At 36.9% G+C, this 21112-nt stretch overlaps 2 protein-coding genes across 4 annotated transcripts in view; one reads left to right on the top strand and one right to left on the bottom strand.

Annotated features, from left to right (window-relative positions):
• Positions 1 to 3361: 3361 nt before the first annotated feature.
• LOC116254061 (protein THYLAKOID ASSEMBLY 8, chloroplastic-like) lies at positions 3362 to 9211 on the bottom strand. The gene is made up of 3 exons (XM_031629125.2): positions 8764 to 9211; positions 8188 to 8647; positions 3362 to 3791 (listed from the first exon to the last, which is right to left on the bottom strand). The coding sequence occupies exons 1-2, from the start codon at positions 9160 to 9162 to the stop codon at positions 8270 to 8272; spliced, it is 777 nt and encodes a 258-aa protein (XP_031484985.1). The 5' UTR covers positions 9163 to 9211; the 3' UTR covers positions 3362 to 3791; positions 8188 to 8269.
• A 10555-nt stretch (positions 9212 to 19766) lies between these two features.
• LOC116254240 (uncharacterized) overlaps positions 19767 to 21112 on the top strand; it is a 53006-nt gene continuing 51660 nt past the window's right edge. For all 3 annotated transcript variants that reach the window (XM_031629476.2, XM_050077787.1, XM_031629475.2), the window contains exon 1: positions 19767 to 20243. In XM_031629476.2, coding sequence (XP_031485336.1) covers positions 20033 to 20243 — 211 coding nt within the window. In that variant the 5' untranslated portion in view covers positions 19767 to 20032. The remainder of the gene's footprint in view (positions 20244 to 21112) is intronic.

Genomic DNA, 21112 nt, shown 5'->3' with positions numbered 1-21112 from the left:
AATTTTGGAAATGCAGTTTCCTCATGCGTTAGGGAAAAGTACCCGCAAAAAACATCTCCTGTGGATTCCTTCCTCCTTTCTCTCTTGCAGCAATCATTTCTTTCTCACACTGGTCGAAAGAACCCTAATGCTGCTGCCTTTTCTGCTTGATCAATGGAAGAAGGAGGAGTTATCGGAAAGTGAAATCGACTTCTAAGAAGGCAAAGGAGTTAGCGTTCATTTCATCATCTTCTCTAGCACCTGGAACATCCACTATTTCACTAGCTCGAGGTGAGTGACTTCATTCCCTCTTTCTTTGCATCTGTTTTCATGCATTCCTCTTTCGTCTCTATTTTCCACTAGATGACTCGTATGATATTTTTGGTTGTTAGGGATGTTTCTTCCAGAATGATGAAAGCAAGAGTTCATTCCCAGTCCATTAAAGTCTGTCAAGTCCCTTGAATTGGTTGACGCCTTAAACTGTTGTAATTTCTTTTGCTTACGGTCTTCTCATATTTTGTAAAGAAGAATTGTCTTCTATCAAGGAAATTGGGAAGGTGCTGATTAAATTGGAGTAATGTCCTGGTCTGATAGAAAAACCCAAGGAAATCTGTTTTGGTTCCATTTCAAATGGAAGAGGGTTTGTTGTCATCCATTTCTAATTTCTTCAGGTGGACTCCTAGTGATATGTAAGGATCTTAGTTTGCTTTTATCTCAATGTGATTGAACATATTTCTGCTCTCCTAAGGCACCCGTCGCTGATGCAAGCAGTGTGATGATGGTGAGTTTTTTTCTTCCATTTACAAACACCGGATTATATTTGTGATGACACGATGTTGTAGTAAAATTGTTAATTCATTGCACTGGTTCGTGTAAAAATTTGCATTTACCTATATAGGCAGCCATTGGCATTAAATTTCCGAAGTGTTCACGTGTGCAACTTCCCAAGCATCATCAAAGTGAATTTCTTCAGTTATCAACTTAAACTAGATAAGTCCCTGCATCAGAAATAGGCTTTCTGGTTTCATTTATTGACACAGACATTTCCCTATTGACATTAGTGAACTGCATCATTTTTCATTTGTCAAATAACCAATTTCTCCTTTGTGGCTTAAAATTCCGTAACCTGTTCTGGTTTTTTTTCTTGTTCAACTTTTCGAGAATGGAAAAACCAAACCTTGGATGGAAGACCAACTGCCACCCCATAGTCCATAGTCCATACCTATAGTTAGTTCTGCAACTGCGTTGAAGGTTGTCACTTAGAACCTAACAACCTTCACCCAAGAAGTTTGCCTGACAGCTGACAACGAGGTTTGAACCACAACGATTTTATGTAACATGTCGATTGACCAGTTGAAATTGAGAATTCCTGTAAGAGATGTTCCATAAAAAAAAAAGTCATTTACCTATATGACATATTAGACCATTTTCGAAGAGAGAGAGGGAGGACGTTGGACATGTGAAAGGAACTGTCTGTATGAGAAGAAGGTTTTGGTTCCACATTAAATGATTAGGCCTCCATTTGACAATTAGATTCACCAGCTTTTAAAAAAAAACAGCTATATAAGCAAACCAGCATGCCTTGGAGAGGCTCTTTGATGACAAGAGAATCTCTCCAGCAATGAGTAACCATGCAAAAAATTATGTTTGGCGCTGCATTTACTGTCGGCAGAGCATCAAGGCCATGAAACCTTGAAAAGGTACAGTTCGTTTTCTCACACCCACCAGAATGTTAATGTTGCAATTGAAGTAACAAACACATATTATCGTTTATCGACGCAAGTTTTTGAGTCATCTTTCTGGCTTGAATGTGAAAGGTATCTCTTGCAAGTCTGGTTGGCCTTGCCTTCAGGCTGCGAATGCAACTTGCTGCAATGGTGCCTCCAATAAAAAAGGCTCCTCTCATCGACTTGCAAATCTCTAAGAGACGATGGGGAAAACAAACAAGGGAATGGACTTTTTCCACTGACAGACGACGGACACAATGGCGAGTTGTTGTAATAGTCCATCAAGCGGAAGATCAGGAGACTTCCTCATAAGAATGAAGGATTCAAATGGGAGAACGAATTTAATGAGAAGCCATTATCCGGAGTCACTGTAGGGAGGAGACGAGTTGCCGCAGCTCCCTCCTTTTTTTTCCTTTTTTTTATGGTTGCTGAAGTTAATGAGACCTTCATTTTCGAATCGTTATCCTTTATAACCACACTTTTATGGTTGATTCAAGGATACAAGAAAAACAAAGTCCAAAGTTTAGAACACCGTACTTATAGTTAATCAGTTAAGATACATAAGCTAGAAAACAGAACATTTTATAGGTGAGATCTCGGGCTTAGGTGACAGTGACAAGTGCTTGGGGTTTACTTCATAAGGTACAGGTATATCAAGCGAGCATGCATGGGAAGATTTTTTCCACCATCTCTGTATAAAATGAATTCGAAAATGATGATGCATTTTAAGCCCGTTCATATGACATTCTCTTCCAGTTAATAGGTTTCAGGGGATGATGCCACAAATTGAGACAGAAATGAAGAAGATACAGATGTGTAAATAATGAATGTAATCAAGCAGTAGAGAAATCAATATTATTTTCTAAAGAAAATGATTAGGTAGAGGTCTTCTTATAGAGCATGGACGATCCAACCCACAGAGATCTTGCGTAGTGAAGCTAATTGCACCTTACAATGGAAAAGCATAATTTGTAGTTGGGTTCGGACGGTTATTTGGAACCTTGACTAGTAACTTCTGCCTACGACTTACGAATACATCAAGTAGCTGAAAACAAACAAGCTTGTGCACGCATTTACATCTAGATATTGCTGGTCCAAAGAGCAAGTTGAGATAACCATGCTATCAATATGTTTTTCATTTGTTCTTGTTAAAACTATAAAAAAAAAAAAAATCATTAGATGAGGAATGTAATCAGCTGAATCAGATTTTTGAACTGGCCAAAGAAAAAGCTTTCGTCAAATGTTAAGTGGTTCACAAAAAACATAATCTCATTCAATTAAGGGATTCAACCAATTAAAAAGATGATTTGATCAAAGCATAGTGAAACAAAGGCACTACCATTACAAAGCCAAGTACTCTGTCCACAAGAGGCCGCAATTCACTGGCTTCTTCAGTGTCGGATGGATTTGAAAGACCAAAATTCCTTCACACTCCTCAAAAACATTTGTCAACCCACTATCAACGAAACCTAATTGAGCGGATCGAGAAGTATGAGGTACAACCAACCAACAAAATATGTACCAACAAATTTCATGATGTCTCTACCTTAGTTACAAAAATACTTTCGGCCCACAAACAGCAAGATACACTCAACTGCACATATTGGTTTTCAGTTTTGAAAACAGCAACGGAAAGCCATCAACCAACAGCCACAAGAGAGAAAAATGAGTTATTTCCAGGATGTGAAATAAAAAGGACAGTTGGTGCCTCAATGCAGAAAAAGCACCAGAGAGAAAAGAGAGAGAAAAGGGACAGTCTCAAGTGCCAATGGTTCTTGGGGACATATTGCTGAAGCTACCGTCACCATAGGTAAAGCCTTTACAATTTATGGATGTGCAGAGAAAACATCATCGACATGTAGTAGACTCATGTCATCAAAGAATGAAATCCTTTAGAAAACCAAAAATGACCTCGGAATCTTGACACATGCAGAAAAACAGGAACATGTGTATAATACATACTCATTCCACATAAAATGCTGCTATTGGTCTCTGATTGACTCATCCTGCAGAGTGGGACATTAAGGTTCCTTCTAAGGATGTGTCCACTCAGGTGCATCAGTTGAAGTCAGCTGCAGCACTTCTCTGCAGGTAAGAACAGAAATGAGTGCACATGAATGAACATAGATAGGTAGCAACTAATTTTTTTGTATAGGAATTTGCTGCCTATCAGTATCAAGTGAAAAGTGCTTGTCCATTCTCAAAAAGGATTAGTATCTAAAAGAACAGTATCCAATATCTAGGTATAATGCAGGAAACATGGCCCCCTTCAGCACAATAAGACAAGAAATTGAGAACATAAATTGGACTCATTATCTATTGAATGCACAAGCTCTATGAGACAGTGGAAGGGGAGAACAACTAAAAAATTCATAAACAAGCAAGAATGATAAGACTAAGCCCCTCAAAAGCCCAATAAAACCTCACTAAAATATGAACCATCACCAACAGACATTTGGAAAACACACCCATGTTTAAACAAATCAATAACATTCTAGAGATGCTTCTTTGAATGGTCATTTGGAAGTAATGACCTCTGCAAACAGAGGAATTGCTATGGCCTGTATAGACCTTATGTACACCTCCGTTCCAACAAACTTTGCTCTATTACCACAATGTCTAGGCGCTTCTTTTTACTCTCCTTTTCTTTATGTAAAGTCTATGTCTCCTTGTCACTGTTTTGCCACAATAACTATTTATATGTTGTAAGCCATGTCACAAAAGTACATTTATGTAAAAGACAATATCGTCCAAGTAACTTCTTGTATCCTATACAGCCCTAAATATTTCAAAAGGATTTTCAGGTTGTAACAGTGGCATGATTGTATTGTGCTACATTACAACTAATAGCCTCCATTCGTGCAACTTGCTCCAAGAACTTGAAGCCCAGCCAGGAAAAAGAGGCTTACAATCATTTGACCAATTTCTAGGCTAACACTCCTCAGTTTCCTTCATCTTCTGTCATTTTCCCAATGTTTAGGTGATTTTCATGAATTTTCACAGGTCAGATTTAGTACTTGGATGCTCATATAGATATATATAGTTTTTTTCTGACAAGGAGAAACAAAAAAGCAATTTCAATTGACAAAAATAATGGTCCTACTTAACGCACAGAAACAGAGAGCCAGAGGGTAAATTGAGATTTATCATGAACTCTAGTTGATACTTCTCGTTGTACATAGATGCCTTTGTTAATATATTGTGATTATACCAATCTTCTAAACTATTAGAATGTGAATGCAAATTTCTTATCCCAAGAAATAAACAGGAATTACCAATTTACTAGAATGGATGCCTACTAACCTGTGGCTTTTTCTGATCTATGGCACTACCATCTGTTTTTTTGTCACAAGCTCAACTAAATAATGCCTATTAATATCAAACTTTAGAACCAAACAAATAAACGTATACCTAGATATTTCAAAATCTCAATGCACTAAAAATACTCAAACCAAATTTGCAAATACCCAAATAACCAGCTTTAAGCTAGATTAATTAATAAGAATATTAAGAAAAGGACAGATAGTATCTAAGGGACCAAAATTCATGGTTGAACAGAAAAAGAACATAAAGTATCTCTTTTCTGGTGCCATTCACAATATATATATATATATATATATATATATATATAGAGAGAGAGAGAGAGGTGAAGAAACACCGTTCTTGTGCTGATGACTGGAAAAAAGATTAACCCACTTTTTTAGTAACATGTGAGTGAGAGAGAGAGACAACGAGAGGGAATAGTTACAACAAAAGCGATTGTTGTTCTCACCAAGTCACAGGTTGGCATATGATAGGATGCCTAAAAGGTTGCAGGCATTGGTCAGATAGGGATAGATTTATTTTGGAAGGCGTCTCTCGTATTTCCTTCTCCTTCAAGCTACCTTCCGTTGAAGCTGGCAGACACGTTGCACTAATAGGTGCACAAGATGGATGGAATGGACATGGTTAGCAACCAATTTTGGTTTTCTTTTCCCTGTAAGGCAGGAGAGAGTGTCGGGGGTTTTTGTGGATGTTTTTTATGGTAAGGGCAACAGAGTTTTGTGAGCCAGGATATGTTTCTTGACTGTTTTGGATGCTAAGCATCTTGTAAGTTTTTCTTTTCCCCTGTACATAGCATTCTTTCTTTAATAAAGGAAGAAGCCTATCTCCCAGCAGCCTTTCATCGGCACAGGAGATAGTGGTCCATTTACTGCTGCTCATTAAGGCTGCTGAGTAACAACCAAAAGAGGTAGAGGAAAAGGCTCAAGTTCGTTGGGTGTCCATATGAGCTCATTGAAAAATAAGAGAAGAAACTAACCTAATTTGACTTACAGAAAGATATGCTCTATGTAGCATAGATACTCATACAGAGTCTGGATACATGCATATGAGTTATATGAATGGCAATTTTCCCCAAAAGTCCTAGGGATAAAAATATATAACAAAAATGTAAAAGAATATATTTCTATTCAATTTTTTAATATCTTTTGTAATTTTGAATTGATAAACTACCCTGAATAGCAAATTGTTTTACCCAACGGCGGCATGGATGACTGGCCGAGGCGTCGCCGGCTAAAAAATTTGCTCTTCAAGCAAATTTTTTTTGTAGGCAGGGGCGGCAACCGTTGCCCCCTTCTTTTACATTGGGGGAAGGCCGTCGCCGCCAGGGATGGCCCCACGGAGCGTCAGTGGAGGCCGACGCTCCGCGGAGCCCAGTGGCATCTATGGGCAGCAACGGCTTCCACTCTGCAAAAACAATTTGTCGTTGGGTAAATTTTTTTTGCAGAAGGGAGGCTGTCCTCTCCCCTTTGCATGGTGGCAGGGCGTCTCAATGCCATATCTGTTGCTCTTTGAACAGCCACCCAATCTTAAAAGATCGGACTGCTGATCTATTGTGTAGCCACTACACAGTAAATGTATTTACTGGCGATGGCACCTCAAAGCTATGTTGTCAAAGCACCTAGGCAGCATGCACCTAGGGCCTAGTCAAGCCTAGGCAAAAAAGTGACCAATATTTTTAATTTGTTTTAGTTATGTTAATACGTCAAGTTATTTTGATTAACTATTACTAATATTTGAAATGTGAAGAGTAATAATATAACAAACATAATCAACTTAAACAATCAAAAATTAATTGTTGACTTCATGAAATATGCAAAATCAATAGAAGTTTAACATTACTCATTAAATTAATCTAATACAAGAAACCCAAAAAAAAAACTAAACTCTAGAAGAAGGAATGTAAATCGGCAAGAAGGCTTTAAACCATCCGTACTTAACGAAAGACATAATGTAATAAAAAAGACTAATAGTACATAATAGTATACATAGAAGTACGCAACAAAACAATACATACACGTACATAACCATACTAATGTATACATATAACAGGTATCACAATACTACATATTATATGTCACTTGTCAGGCCAACAGTATATACTATATACATATAATAGATTGATGCAATACTATATAACAGGTATAACAGGCTGTACATAACAGTATATACATATACTAGTTATTATACATATAAAGGGAATAACAAATTTTACAATACAATTTAACATAATAGTATATACATATAAGTTTATAACAGGTATAACAAATTAACAATACATATAGCTATATGATATAAGTTGTAACATAACCATATTAGTGTATACGTATAACAGGTATGAGGTATCCCAATAATATATAACAGACTCAGTGACTAACAATATATACTCAATTAAGAAACTTTAATTGAAAGGGAAGGTGGCGTTTCACTTTCTCATGAACTAGGCGCACATATCCCACCGCCTTAGTGGTGGACTTAGGCGACGACTGCGCACTCAGGCTTAATCCACACCTACGTGAGGCCTTAACAACATAGCCTCAAAGGGCTTATCTTTCTTTCCATTTTTTGTCATGGAGGATGGAAATGTCCCCTTCTTTTCTTTTCTTTTTATTTAAATTTGTCCCTCAGATGTTGAACATATCCAGGTATTCGTGTTCTCCATGTATTATTTTGATGTTATAGGTTTTGAGATTAACAGGCCATCATTTATATTTTAAAGCTAAATTCATAACTCAGAATTATAAGATTATTTAAGCATCAAAACAAAAAAGAAGTAAAAAGTATTATAACTTTAAAATTTCAAATTAATTATTTGTGAAGCATAGGTCCATGTACGTTGAAGTGGATGTGTCGTTTTATGGAATTCAATTCTTTAACTTATTTCTTGGTTTTTCATAATGGTGCGATAGATCCTCCATGTTTCATCCATTCCAAGCAGCAGGGTTAAGTTCGATATCTTGTGTTTCATTATTATACCAACAAAAAGTCCAGATATCATGTTTAAATGGAAATGCTTAATGAAACCATCTAAATGAGCACTTAGATTCACACAAGAACGGCTGCCAAGAAAGCCAACTACTAAAAAGCCACAATTCCACTGAAAAGAAATAAAGCATCTGACAACATCTGAAAAAAAAAATACGTTATTAATTCCCCATACCTCCGTAATTTGCAGTTCAAACCGCTTCTCGTAATTTCCCGGAACCACCATAGAGCACCTGGAGAAAGAATAAGCAAGATCTTCATTTCCTGTTTGCCTTCTCAAATTGCTCGTTTTCAATAGTTTCGTAGTCCTTCGCAACCAAAGCAGCGGAATCTGCTTCTCCCAACCTCCTTAACCCCTTCACTAGAACTCCAAAGAGGTGATCATCGGGGACGAACGCTGCACTCCGCATCGCCCCGTAAACAGCGAACGCACACTTCCCCATCCGAGCACCTATCAATGCACGAATAAGCTTCGTGAGTCCCCGCAAATCCTCTACAAGTTGCTCGCCCACCAAGACCGATACAATGCTTTCAATCTCGCCCGTCCGTCCATTCCTCGCCAGCGTCTTCACCATCTCAGCGTACAGCGAATAATCCGGCTTGTACCAAAACTCCCCCCGAACGACCTCAAAAACCTTCAGAAAGAAGGAAGAAACGACCGCCATTAGAGTTTCAGTTAACCACCGTCCCGGTTCGAAAACGAACAATCCAAAAAGAACATTGCAATTTGAGTTTCCCTGGAATACCTTACTTTGAGGGCGAGCAACCACTGGTCCTGTCGCTGGAGCTCATTAAGCGCCGCGATTAGGTCAGGTTTAGCCAGCCGGGAAAGGGTTTTCTTCACGACGGCGTCGTCAACAAGCGTCTTCGTCCTAGAATCCCCGTCGTCCGCGGCGGAGCGGGCGGTCCATCGTTTCAGCAACTGAACCGCGAGAATTGCTTCGGTAGTGAGCGTTCTACCTCGAAGGAGCGGGCCGCGGTTCGAGTCTCGAGGACCGCAGAAGACGGGAAGAAGGAGAGGAGGAGGAGAAGGTTTACAAGTGAAGGAAGTGGAGGGACGAGGAAAGGTTAGTTTTGCTCGGTTCAGAGAGAAGAAGAGGAGAGGCGGAGGACACGGACGAGAAGCAGCAGCAGCAGCAGCAGCAGCCATGGAGGACTCTGTGGAGGAGCGCCACCTCGTATCCTGGCATCCCTCTCAAAGCGACGCAAAATATCACGTTATTATATTTACCCTGATGGTTATTTTATTCACCCTGATAGTGAACCCCCACCATTTAACTGCAAGGTTGGACAATTTGTTACGACTATGCACGATCTATAGCATCACAGTCTCGTAACGAAAATTTCTTTTCTATTAAGTAAAAATAATCGAAAACTGTTCAATTCAGATCTCTTGATCTATATTACTAGTAAGTCATTTTTCTTTATATTGGCTGTTACTATATTTGTTGTTTTTTTTGCATATTTATCATGCTTTCTTTTTAATATAGCTCCTCGCCCTTTTAAACATCCATATCTTTCTACTATTAAATAGTCCGAGCCTAAGGGAGATACATTTCAGCTATATGTTTTATTGTTTCCTTACTTTTCTCTATTTGCTTCATATCTTCTATGTTAAAATTTTTAACTCTTGTTTGGCCTAGTTTACTGTATAAGGGTCTTACCATTTTTCCCAAGTATTTAGTAAATGGTATAACATATTATACTAATCTTGACAAGGATTTCAGATTCCAATGCTTTCATGGATATATGAAATTGCAATTTATCTTACTGTCACCAATTGCTACACCTAGATATTCTATATTTTTACAAAAGAATTGTGTCTTTTTGTTGTTAATTGTATGTTGTGGGGGAAAAGTTTCTCTCTTTTCTCATAGCTTCTTCACATCTTCTAGATATTCCTTTAGAACTTTAACTTCTTCGAATTTCTCTGTTTTTTCTTTCATCTCTATTTGTTCTTTTTTTTTTCAAGCAATTTTGGCCTATGTTGCTTTGAGGTTCCTTTCAAGGATAAGATAGACATCGAGACTCTATGGTATGAGAGAAACTCGTTTTGTAGAGATGTTTGGGAGAGGTTTAGATTGGATCTGTCTATTCTGATAAAAGTAGGATTTTGATAAAAGTAGGATTTCTCTTATTTTGTGAGAGGTTGTCTAATAAAATGTGATCATTTAAATCTAGCACAAGGCTAGGGGTGTTTAAAAGATTAAGTTTGAATGGAAATGAAATACATGTAATCTGAGATCTCGGTCTAGCAAGTGTGTCTATCTTGGAGAGGCCATAATTCATACAAAGTAAATTGCGTTAAGTAAAACAATGCTACTTATAAATAAACATAAAATTATCCTATATGATGTTTTCTTTCCCTAATGGAAAGTCTTTAGATCATTGCTCTCATAGTAATGAGACCACACCTCTACTCATCTTAACTTTAATCAACTGAGGAGTCTGATTCTAATGGAGCGTAAGCTCTAAGTTGTTTCATAGCAGTAACCATTTCTTGTGTGCTTAATACAAAATCTAATAAACTATCACTGACTTGTCGTTTCATAGCAATAATCATTTCTTGTGTACTTAATACAAAATCTAATAAACTATCATTGACTTGTCCTGCAACCTCTAGAATGTTCTAAATATCCTATTATGCTATTTAACCTTCTAATTTCTGATCTACAAGTGATTGTCTCTAGTCATCTTTTAAAGGCATACTTTGTATCTTCTCCCTTAATGTGCTCAAATTTTACTCTATAATTTTGTTTTATTAAGCTGCCTTTGAAAGCCATCCATCTTCAATGACTAATTCTACTTTTAGCGTTTTTATTTTCATAAAATTTTACTATACCATCACGGTCAGTCCTCACCGAAATTTCTTTTCTATTAAGTAGAAATAATAAAAAAATGCTCAATCCATATATAATTGCTAAGATCTTCTGAAGGTTACTACTAGTAAGTCCTTTTTCTATATATTGGCTGCTACTATATATGCAAATAGCTTCCATTGTTTTTTGAACTAAAATGTTTGTTTGACTTATCCAGTTACATGATAGTACTAATTGTATTATAGAATTGAACTTTATATTAGAGAACACCTCTAGATGTGTCATTACTAAATCAGCGTTTATTTCCTCCATACGAACCATGTACCTTGGTAATCAAACTTTGATGATAGGCATAGGAAAGATTTGCCACACAATGATGAACCATCCTCACTTATCTAGAAAAGGGACTAGAAAAGCGACTAGACAAACACATATATCAAGGAGATCTAGATTCAAAAACACTTCTGTGAAAATGTTAGCAAATTTTGCAAAGTCACAGTATAAGAGTGTAAACAGATTAGGAATACGCCAAAAGATTGTCAATGTAAGATCCTTGGAGCTTGCAAAGAAATAGTAGAATTAAGCTACCAAGCATAAGAAAGACCTCGAAATTAGCCTAGAAAATAGTTTGATCAGTGTACAAAAGATATACAATAAATTAGAAATAGGTTGCACAAAAATAGACGATCGAATTTAAATACTTGCAAAAGAATAAATTATAGGAGGGTTACCAATGAAACACTGGGATCGAAATAAAGTAAAATGTAAACTAGAGATAAAAGATCCAAAAAATTTTATTTCTAATAAAAAGATAGGTACAACAAATGATAACATCAAAGATTTTGAAAGGCATGTAAATGACCTTTTAAAACTAGGAGTCATACAAAAAAGCATAAGTCCTCATAAAAGTCTAGATTTTATCGTAAATAAACATAATAAACTAGTTAGGATAAGATAATAATGGAATAAACTATAGAAGATTTAATGATGACACTATAGATGACTCATATGATATCTCATGCATGACTGAATTAATAAATGACAACATAATAACATATTCAATAAATTTGATTGTAAGCCTGAATTTTAGCAAATAAAAATGCATGAAGATACTACTCACCGGATTGCTTTTACTTGCCACTTAGAAAGTTTTAAATAGCTGGTTATGCCCATTTGGTTTGAAAAATGTTTCTGCTATATTTAATGAAAAATGGATTTAGTATTTGAAAAATATATAAAATTTGTGTGTGTTTACATAGATGATATACTACTGCATAGTAAAAGAAAATTAGAACATATAGTACATCTAAAGATAGTTTTAGGCTTATTCTTAAGACATGTAATTATAATTAACAACAAAAAAGCACAAGTCTTTCATAAAAATATAGAAATATCTTGGTGTAGTTTGATGATGGTAAGATAAAATTGCAACTTCACATAGCCAGGAAAACATCAGAATTTGAAATCCATGACACTAAAAGTTCACAGTGATTTCTAATATTAGTAAATTATGCTAGACCATTTTTTAAAGACTTAGGAAAAATGGTATGACCCTTATGTAGTAAACTAGGTCAAACAAGAGCTAAAAATCTTAGCATAGAAGATATAGAGCAAATAGAAAAAATTAAGAAAACAATAAAACATCTACTGGAAATATATCTCCCCTTATACTTAGACTATTTAATAATAGAAACCGATGGATGTTAAAAGGATGAGGAGCCACATTAAAAAGAAAATCTGATAAATTTGCATCAAAAACAACAGAAGCTATTTGCAGATATAGTAGTTGCCAATATAAAGAAAAAAGACTTACTAGCATAGATCAAGTGATACTCAACGAATTTGAGCAATTCTGTTGAAGATAGTGACGATGATGAATATGAGCATGATAAAGAAGTTATGGCCAACATAAACAATGTCATGGACAATTAGAAAAGTAGGGACAAAGCTTTTGAGACCTTAAACCTATAGCTTAATATTTTGTCAGTACCCGTAAAAATTGACCAATGTAAGTTTTTGTTAAACTTCTTAAAAGTACAATACTTCTCATATAAAATTCAAATATCATCCATTTGAGGAGGCACATGACAAACTTCTTCTTGGTAAAATCCACCAAGTCAAATATGGTTTGCACTATAGATTATCGCTTCAAAATCTAATAAAAAACAAAACTCTAGATAAAATATGAGTTTTTACGTTTGTAAATTTTTCAATACAAAAGTTTACTCTTTGAATACCCCATAGGATAAACTTTAGGTTACACCATGAGGCCAGTCATTCAAAAAGAAGATTGTCATATGTTACCGACAAGCTTTGTGAAATAAAGAAATGCCATATGTAACCAAAGGAAAAAAATAAAAGAAATCTTACATGTGTCAAAAGCAAGCAGTGAAAACATCGAAAGGTTTCTACTTTTGTAAAAACAAAAGACAAGATTGTTGTAGCAAGTACTGTAGCAAAGTATAGTTGTCAATGTAGCAGTGTGGCAGACACTATTATGTATTGTAGCACTTTTGACTTTCAGGCTCAACAGGGCACATACACTACAATTTCATCTAGCACATGCTAATTGTCCAATCTTGGGTTCTCTTTTCTTTGTCATTTGTAATAATGTAACTGTTTTTTGTTAAAAGGAATTTATTCCTTTTTTATCTTTTATGTTTTACTTTGTTGGGAATGAATAATTTTCATTTTCCACACTATAGAGTCGTTTGAACCTTGGGAGGATGAGGGGAAGGGACATTTTTCGATCTTCATTTAGATAGTCAGAGTAGCTTCATACTCACCCAAAATCAGAATGGAAACAGAGAAGAGAAATACAAAATAGTACAAGTGTAACACTTGCTACTTTGGCATAGGGAGCTTTGGATGAATCTGGATCTTGATCCAACCAGAAGCTATCGTGTGGGCTGAGGGTAACCCGATGACTAACGCTTTGTTTGGATGGAGGGAAAGGGAAGGAAAGGGAGGGGTGGAAAGGAAAGGAAAGTGAAGGAAAGAGAGGGAAATAGAATGTGAAAGGAAGGAAAATGAAAGGAAAGGAAAAAAAAGAGGTGATTATAAAGTTTGCTTGGATAGAAAGGAAAGAACTGCTAAAATCATGTTTGTTTGGACTACATAAAGGAAAAGAAATAATAAAATTTATATTACTTGATAATAATACCCCTATCAATTCTAGAGGTGTATAGGGAACATAATGAACAATCGCAACCCACTGTCCAACAGCGGCAATGGTGAATCTAGTGATAGTCAGTATGGTCTGAACGGAGAAGATTACCGTCCAAGTCTAGAGCAGTGGCGGGAAGGGAGAGAGTGATACTTGGCGCCTGTCAGAGTCTTGACCAGCGGCGGTGAGGGAGAGAAAGAGTTGTACAAGGTCAAGGGTATACACAGTAGAAAATGATAAGACTTTTTTTTTCTTTCCAATCCCTCCAATTTTGGAAGGATTAGATTTACAATAGAGCATCATTTCCATTCCCTCCCTTTCATTTCCCTCTCTTTTGCAACCAAACAAAATTCTTACTTTCATTTCCTTCATGTATTTTTAATTAAATCAATCAAAAAAAGGATTGATTATCCAATCATTCCCTTTTCCTCTCTTTCGCTCCATCTAAATAGGATGTACGGGTTTCCTCTTGTCTTCTCAGGTCGAGTGGAGGAAGAAGAAGAAAACAAGGGAAAGAGGAGGCAGAAGTGAGGAAGAAGAATGAAGTTGAGGAAGGGGAAGGAGAAGCAAGGTTGAGGAAGAAGAAGAAAGAGGTGCGGAGGAGCCAGTAAGCACTCCCCTCTTCTCTCTCTCTCTCTCTCTCTCTCTCTCTCATTCTCCCTTTTTTACCCTAATAGCTTCTATCTCTCTCTCCCACTTTCTCCCTCTGGCTCTCCTTCATTTCCACTCTCTCGGGTTGAGTCTCTTCCGCTCGCTACTGTTCTCTTTCTCTCTCGCCCAAACTCCCACTCTCTCATCTGGTTTTTCCCTCACTCTATGCTCCCTCTCATTCTCAATCTTCCCCTGCCTCCTGTATGCTCTCTCTTTCTCGCCCTAAACCACCCCCTCCCTCTTTGACCTTCTCTTGTGCCTTTGCTCACTCTCTCCATCGCTCTTAACTCTCTCACCATCTCTCCCATGTTTTCCCCTCTCAACCACATTCTTTCCCACACTCTCTTTTGAGCACTCTCTTACTCGCCCTCACCGTCCCATTCTTGCTCTTGCTCCTTTCTCTTGAGTCCTCCCAAACTCTTTCATGTTTATCTCTCTCTCTCTCTCTCTCTTGCTCTCTCTCTCACACACACACACATACACATATGATCTTTAGTGTTGTTTTGGGGTTGGCAGCTTGGTCAATATGCTTTCCCCTTTTTTCAGGGGATATGAAAAGTTGGAGGCGAAGGTAGTTGATTATCATTGGTGTTTGGAGGCTTGCAGAGCATTTGAGGTGGTCTTCAAGAAAGTCTACATCAGCTAGAACATTGTCAGTGGAGTGAGCAATGCCTAATGGAGCCCGTTTTGTTTGATGTTTTTCCTAGGTATACAGATAATTATTATTCGAGCATGCTAGACTTAAGATTGTAAGGTTTAGGATACATGGTAAGAATTTTTACTAGATTAAGGAAGATTTATGATTGTTTTAGCAAATTCTTAATACGTGTTATCTTTTATATAAATACTGCATAGGTTGTGGGGAGAGAACTTAATTGGACTTGCATGTTACATTTACGGTTTGATGGAAGATGGAACATGCAATTTATTAGGGCTTGAACATGCATTAGGGTGCAATAGAATGCTCATTTCTTGTTGATTTGATTGATTATATGCTCTTGATAGTATACTTATGTTGTGTCACCATCAAATTGTTAATGGAGAAACATAATTGCAGTTATGATGTCTTAACATGATGTTAGTCATCAAGATTGAGTATCTAATTATTTGATGTTGATCTAGCAGTGCAATTGAGCTAGATTTATACCTTACAACCCCAATCGAGCGGTTCCGTAGTTGCTAGGGATTGGCAAGTCAATGGTGTGAATGGTGGTTAACATGAGAGTGTACTTGCGATTGACAAAATGAGGGTGGATCATATGATTTTGAGTTACGAAGGCTCTTGCAAGCATGTGACAGCTAGGCAAAGGGACTCCATGAAGTAAAGAACACAAATGTATATGTGGATGTTGCTACATGACAACTCGTAACTACTAATGGCATAGTGTAAACCGTCAAGTCAAAATTACACTTGAGAATTCCTTTCGAACCTTGACTAGAAGGTGAGTGTTCTTAATACAATTGATGGGCTGAATGGGAAACTTGGCGTTTACTTGTTGGTTTGTCACGACTCGTAAGTATGAACAAATTTGAAGAAAGTTCATATAGGCATATTCAATCTCTTGGCACTTTGTAGCTAATTCCTATGTAAATATATTGTTAGGATATAGTGTATGTGGGGAACTAATTATTTGAAGTTTTTGTAGATGGATTAGGAGCATCGAGCAGACCTTGAGTGACAGGACCTAGTGCTCGCAACAATTGTTGGTGTTTGTAGAGACACGAGTAAGGTATGACGGTAGTCTAGGCAAATTGCTACTTGGCACCAAATATACATTCTCAAATGTGGACTATTAGGATTGCTGGATCCTGTGAATGTGTTCTTGTTAGAATGGTGAGTGCTCATGGGTATGCTTCTTGACGAATGAATAAATGTATACTATTTGTTGACTATCTTTTATTATCATTTGATGACAGCAACATGCTAGAATTAAAATTGCTTAGGACAACTTAGGCATGGTATCAAGTCAAGTACCTCATCGACCACGATGGTACATTAGGGAACATCCTACTATGATAATTGTTCAGGACAACTACGAGCCAAGCCAATACAAATTGAGACTACTCTCCTTGGTTTGGCTAAGTTTTTGTATGTATTTTGATTGTTATGATATCTTGTTTGCATTGCAATTATGAAATGATGTGTTTGATTAGACTAAATGAGTACAAGTACTTTTGGAGTGTGGTTTGGCTAGCCAAGAGTACTAACCAATTTTAAGACCTTCTTGTAAAGGTGGTTTGGGGTCTGGTTCCACTTAGGAAGTGAACCAACCTTGTATTCTAGTCAATCATCAAGTGAATGCATTTATATTGATAAAGTAAGAAAGGTTAATTGAGTTGAGGCCAGTGAATTATGGCAACATGTTTAGGACTATCCGCCCTCACAATTGGTATCACATGCTCGGAGCGCAGGTGGAGCAAGGCACCAGCATCTTGTTGTGTATTCTGTTTGGAGCATTGGGCTCTCACATTGGTGTCATAAGGAAGGTCAAGCAACTCTTCTTAGAATACACTCTTCCTTGGTGGATTATTCTATTGCTAAAGCATGTACAAATCCGTAGTGTTTTGGGCCATCATAGGAGTTGTCCCTCGACTTAAGGTCACCCGTCTGTATGCACACACTTGTGTTTTGCACTCATAAGAACTACAAATTAGATAAATAGAATATGAATGAATTGAATTTGAATGAACCGAATGTGACTAAAAAAGTGTAGTCTATGACAATTGATGATCTCCCTACATATTGTGGAATATGGGAGGAACTATAGTGATAGTTTACGATAATACATGTCTATATAGTTATATGAAAGTAATTATGTTTCATTTGAATGTTCAGTTCTAGATTTGAGCCCTTATCCTTGATGTTTAGAGATTTCCTGGGTTTGTCGTCATACTTTGAAAGTTTGATCATCTGTTGTTTCCTTTTTTAGGTTTCAACAAAACTAGGGTAGGAGGTTGATTAGATAACCCAACTCACATCATACTAGGGAGTTTCTACCTATTGTCGTGCCAGTGCATCAAGTTTTTGACCTATTGATGTATTGTTTTTGTTAAACATCAGTGTTTTGTTTTCAAGAGCATTTTTGACGTAAGGATCATTTATATCAATGCAAAGTCAAATGTCATGCGACAAGCAAATTTCAAAGTCAAGGTCAGCATATGAACACCTTTCTGCACAAATGAATTCATGGCCCCATTCTGATTTTGAAAGCAAAAAGAATTTTTGAGTGTAAAAGTCGAGGTGTGACAGCAAGCCCTTCTACCCTCAAGTTTCAATTCAAGGTTTGGTTTCTACCTCTTTTATAGGCAAGGGCAAGTAGTACATTCATTGTTTGCGACATCAGTCTATTAAACTTTTTTCCATATCAGAGGGCCTTTTTAATGATCACAGTCACCTTTGTAGAATTTGAGTTATTTGTTCTTCATGATTGCAGACCTGTTAATGTGGTTAGAGAGAATATTCATATTACAAGAATGTGCTGAAGGTAGTTGTTGTCATTACTCAACAAGGCTATGGCTGGAGAAGGAGGGTTTCCTAGAGAGAACTTTGGAAAATCAAAATGGTTAGATGTGGATATTTGGTACATGATTATGATGTTCAATCAGTGATGCATTACTTCAGTTCTTTGCATCGCCATCATGGACTATATGTGTGCAGTTAGAAGCTTATTAATCGTTGTTGGTTATCATAGACTAGTTTAGGCATTTTATAATTCGTGGAGTAGGAAAATGCTGCCGAAATGTTTTGGAGGATTATGTTGCAAATTTATTTAAGATGTGTTTTGATAAGTTTAAGCACGAGTTTGCTAAGGCCTTAGAAATGTAAGAGATGAGTTCCATGAACTCTCATTCAAAGTGTGACCTTGTTTCGGAAGATCGACATAACATATTGTCATACAAAGCATGCTAATATTTTTCTTGAAGATATTTTCATAAAGCTGTATAATCTCCACACTTGAATTTCAGGACAACCACTATTAGTGATTTGTGTTCATTTTTTAGACAATATCCTATTTTTAGTGATTACCAAATGAAATAGGATTAGAGGCAAATACATGAGCTGGATAATTGAAAGGAACAAAAAAAGAACGTAAAAGGAAAAGAAATGGAACCAATGATTAGGGTTTTCATTAAACAGATCTATGTGAATATAAATGAGACCTAACAGCCTTTATATAGATTAAAACAATTGATGTTTAAAAACAAATCATTCAAACCCACACAATATATCATAAAAGAATAAACAGACGGCTAAAAGCAAATAAGAAGCAACAAAATTTTATTCAATGTTAAGGAATTCATTTGGAAAAAAATAATGAAATATTCTTTCCACTCTCAACCCTAACAAGAGAACCATTAGCTACCTATAAGGCAAGTTAAACATAAAACCATAGTAAGTACTAACGGAGTTCACAGTTATAAAATAGGGCAATGGATTAAGGAAGCATCCAACATTCGTTACTCAACAAAGCCGTCAAAGTCTCGGGACCAAGAAGATTCTCCAATTCAGATCTAAGTCCATGTCTCTTGGCTGGGTCCGGGCTTGCCCCCCTTAGTGCATCTCAATAGCTCACAATTTTCATCTCAACAATTTCAGCAAGAGAACAAAGAAAATAACAAACATCACATTAATAGAGCGGAGAAAAAACATATTATGAGAGGCGACTGTGCTTCTTTCTAAAAGATATATCGGTTTTCAATCTGGAGAATACAAGATATATATTTCTATCTATATTATGTACCTATATACGTATTGAATAGATTGTGAAACATGTACATAGCTTTGTATGAAATAAGTAATCTGAGTAAAAGCACATAATATGTTTGATTGAGCAAATATAAATATTATGTACATATCTTGTCAACTGATTTATGATGATTGACAATTCACAATACATCATGCACGAAGTTAATGTTTCAATATCAGAAAAATTTGATGGTTCTGAAAAACTAATCCTATGACCTGATATTTATGAATTGCCAAACAAGTTAATAAAAAAAGTGAAAATCAATCAATATACTTATATTATTATTTTTTCAATGTACATGTGTATAATATAATATAACTAGTTGGCGCTCTTTGTTTGTGCAACTATAAACCGACAGGTGGGCTTTAGCCCCTTGTGCAACTCTCTTCGAAAAGGAAGACCGAAGGGGCGGGTTTCTCTGGCTACTTCGGACGCGAACCACCAGGCAACAGCAACAGCTGCAACACCGGTCCAAACTCCGCGTTGCTCCTCGCCCCTTTTCGCCTCTCTCCGGTGTGCCCTGTTTCTCTTCCGGTGAGGCGGCGAGCGGCGGAGCATGTCGATGCTGTAGGCTTCCGGACGATATAATTTGGCCCTCAGAAAAAAAGCCGCTCCCCCTTGTTCAGCACGCTCTCCATGGAAGTGCACCAGGCGAAACACAGTTATGAGGTTCGGGAGGAGGAGGAGGCGGAGGCGGAGAAAGAGTTCAGTTCTGAAGCCTCATTTCTGAGATTGGTTTCGGATGTTGGTTTGGCCATCGGCAAGTCCAAGCGCGTAGATGACGTTGTTTGCGCCCTTCACTCGCTGGCCATTCGTCTCTTCCATGTGGATTCTGCTCTTTTGTCAGGTAAAGGCCAAAATTTGTTTGCTTTGTCGTGTTTGTCCTTTCAATGGGCATTCGATCAAGTGACAGTTTATTTTTTATGTACCATATTAGTTTGCACTGCCACCAACTCCTTTTTTTTCTCGCCATTGACCTACGTGCATTGGTTCTTTAGTTTTATCCATTAGTCAGTTCGTTCCGATGCGTTTATGTCACTCCTTGCACTCTGTGATGGGGTTAAATCTGGAAAATTATTTGCAGAATTCGGAACCAGTGACAATTATGATTTACTCTTCATTTCTCTATTTAGGTTCATCAGTCCCAGCGGGTATAACTCTATCTTAACTTTATGCTTTACCAAAACAACCTATACGTCTACATACACACCAAAAATGAAACTAAGAATGTACTAGGAAATTCTGATAGCTCTATGCACAATTGGTATACTACCGCCACCTTGGCCAAAGGCTAATTCAGTGTTTTAAACTCTGCGAGTCAACTTGTTGACTTAGCTTGACTCGGCCCCCTACCGGGTCAATTCAGTAGGGGCAAAACTCTGCATGACTCGGCTGTGACTTGGTTTGTCTCGGCCATGACTCTTGAAACTCTGGTTGACTAGGCCAAAATTCAGTTTGATTTTGCCAAAATTTGATTTGACTCGGTGCAGTCTGGAACCTGACTCTGTCTTTTACTCACTACTTGATTTGTTTTTTATATAAATCTTCCGACTTATTAGAATGTAGAATTTTTAATTATTGTTCATTTATTAATTTGAATATTTCAAATGAAAAGTTAAAGTTAATTAAACTTAACTTCAGATATGATTATCTATTTATTTGAACTTTTAGAGTGTTGGCCTCTCTCTCTCTCTCTCTATATATATATATATATAT

The sequence above is a fragment of the Nymphaea colorata genome, chromosome 5 (assembly GCF_008831285.2).
Source record: "Nymphaea colorata isolate Beijing-Zhang1983 chromosome 5, ASM883128v2, whole genome shotgun sequence".
NCBI classification, from domain to species: domain Eukaryota; kingdom Viridiplantae; phylum Streptophyta; class Magnoliopsida; order Nymphaeales; family Nymphaeaceae; genus Nymphaea; species Nymphaea colorata.
Note: the sequence above shows the minus strand (reverse complement) of the source record. Positions and strands in the feature narration are given on the sequence as shown.

Excerpts from the sequence above, each read along its gene's own strand:
- LOC116254061 (XM_031629125.2), bottom strand. The coding sequence starts at position 9,162 with ATGGCTGCTGCTGCTGCTGCTGCTGCTTCTCGTCCGTGTCCTCCGCCT. Across the intron at positions 8,648-8,763 it reads AGTGGTTGCTCGCCCTCAAA|GTTTTTGAGGTCGTTCGGGG; the intron begins GTAAGGTATTCC and ends TTCTTTCTGAAG.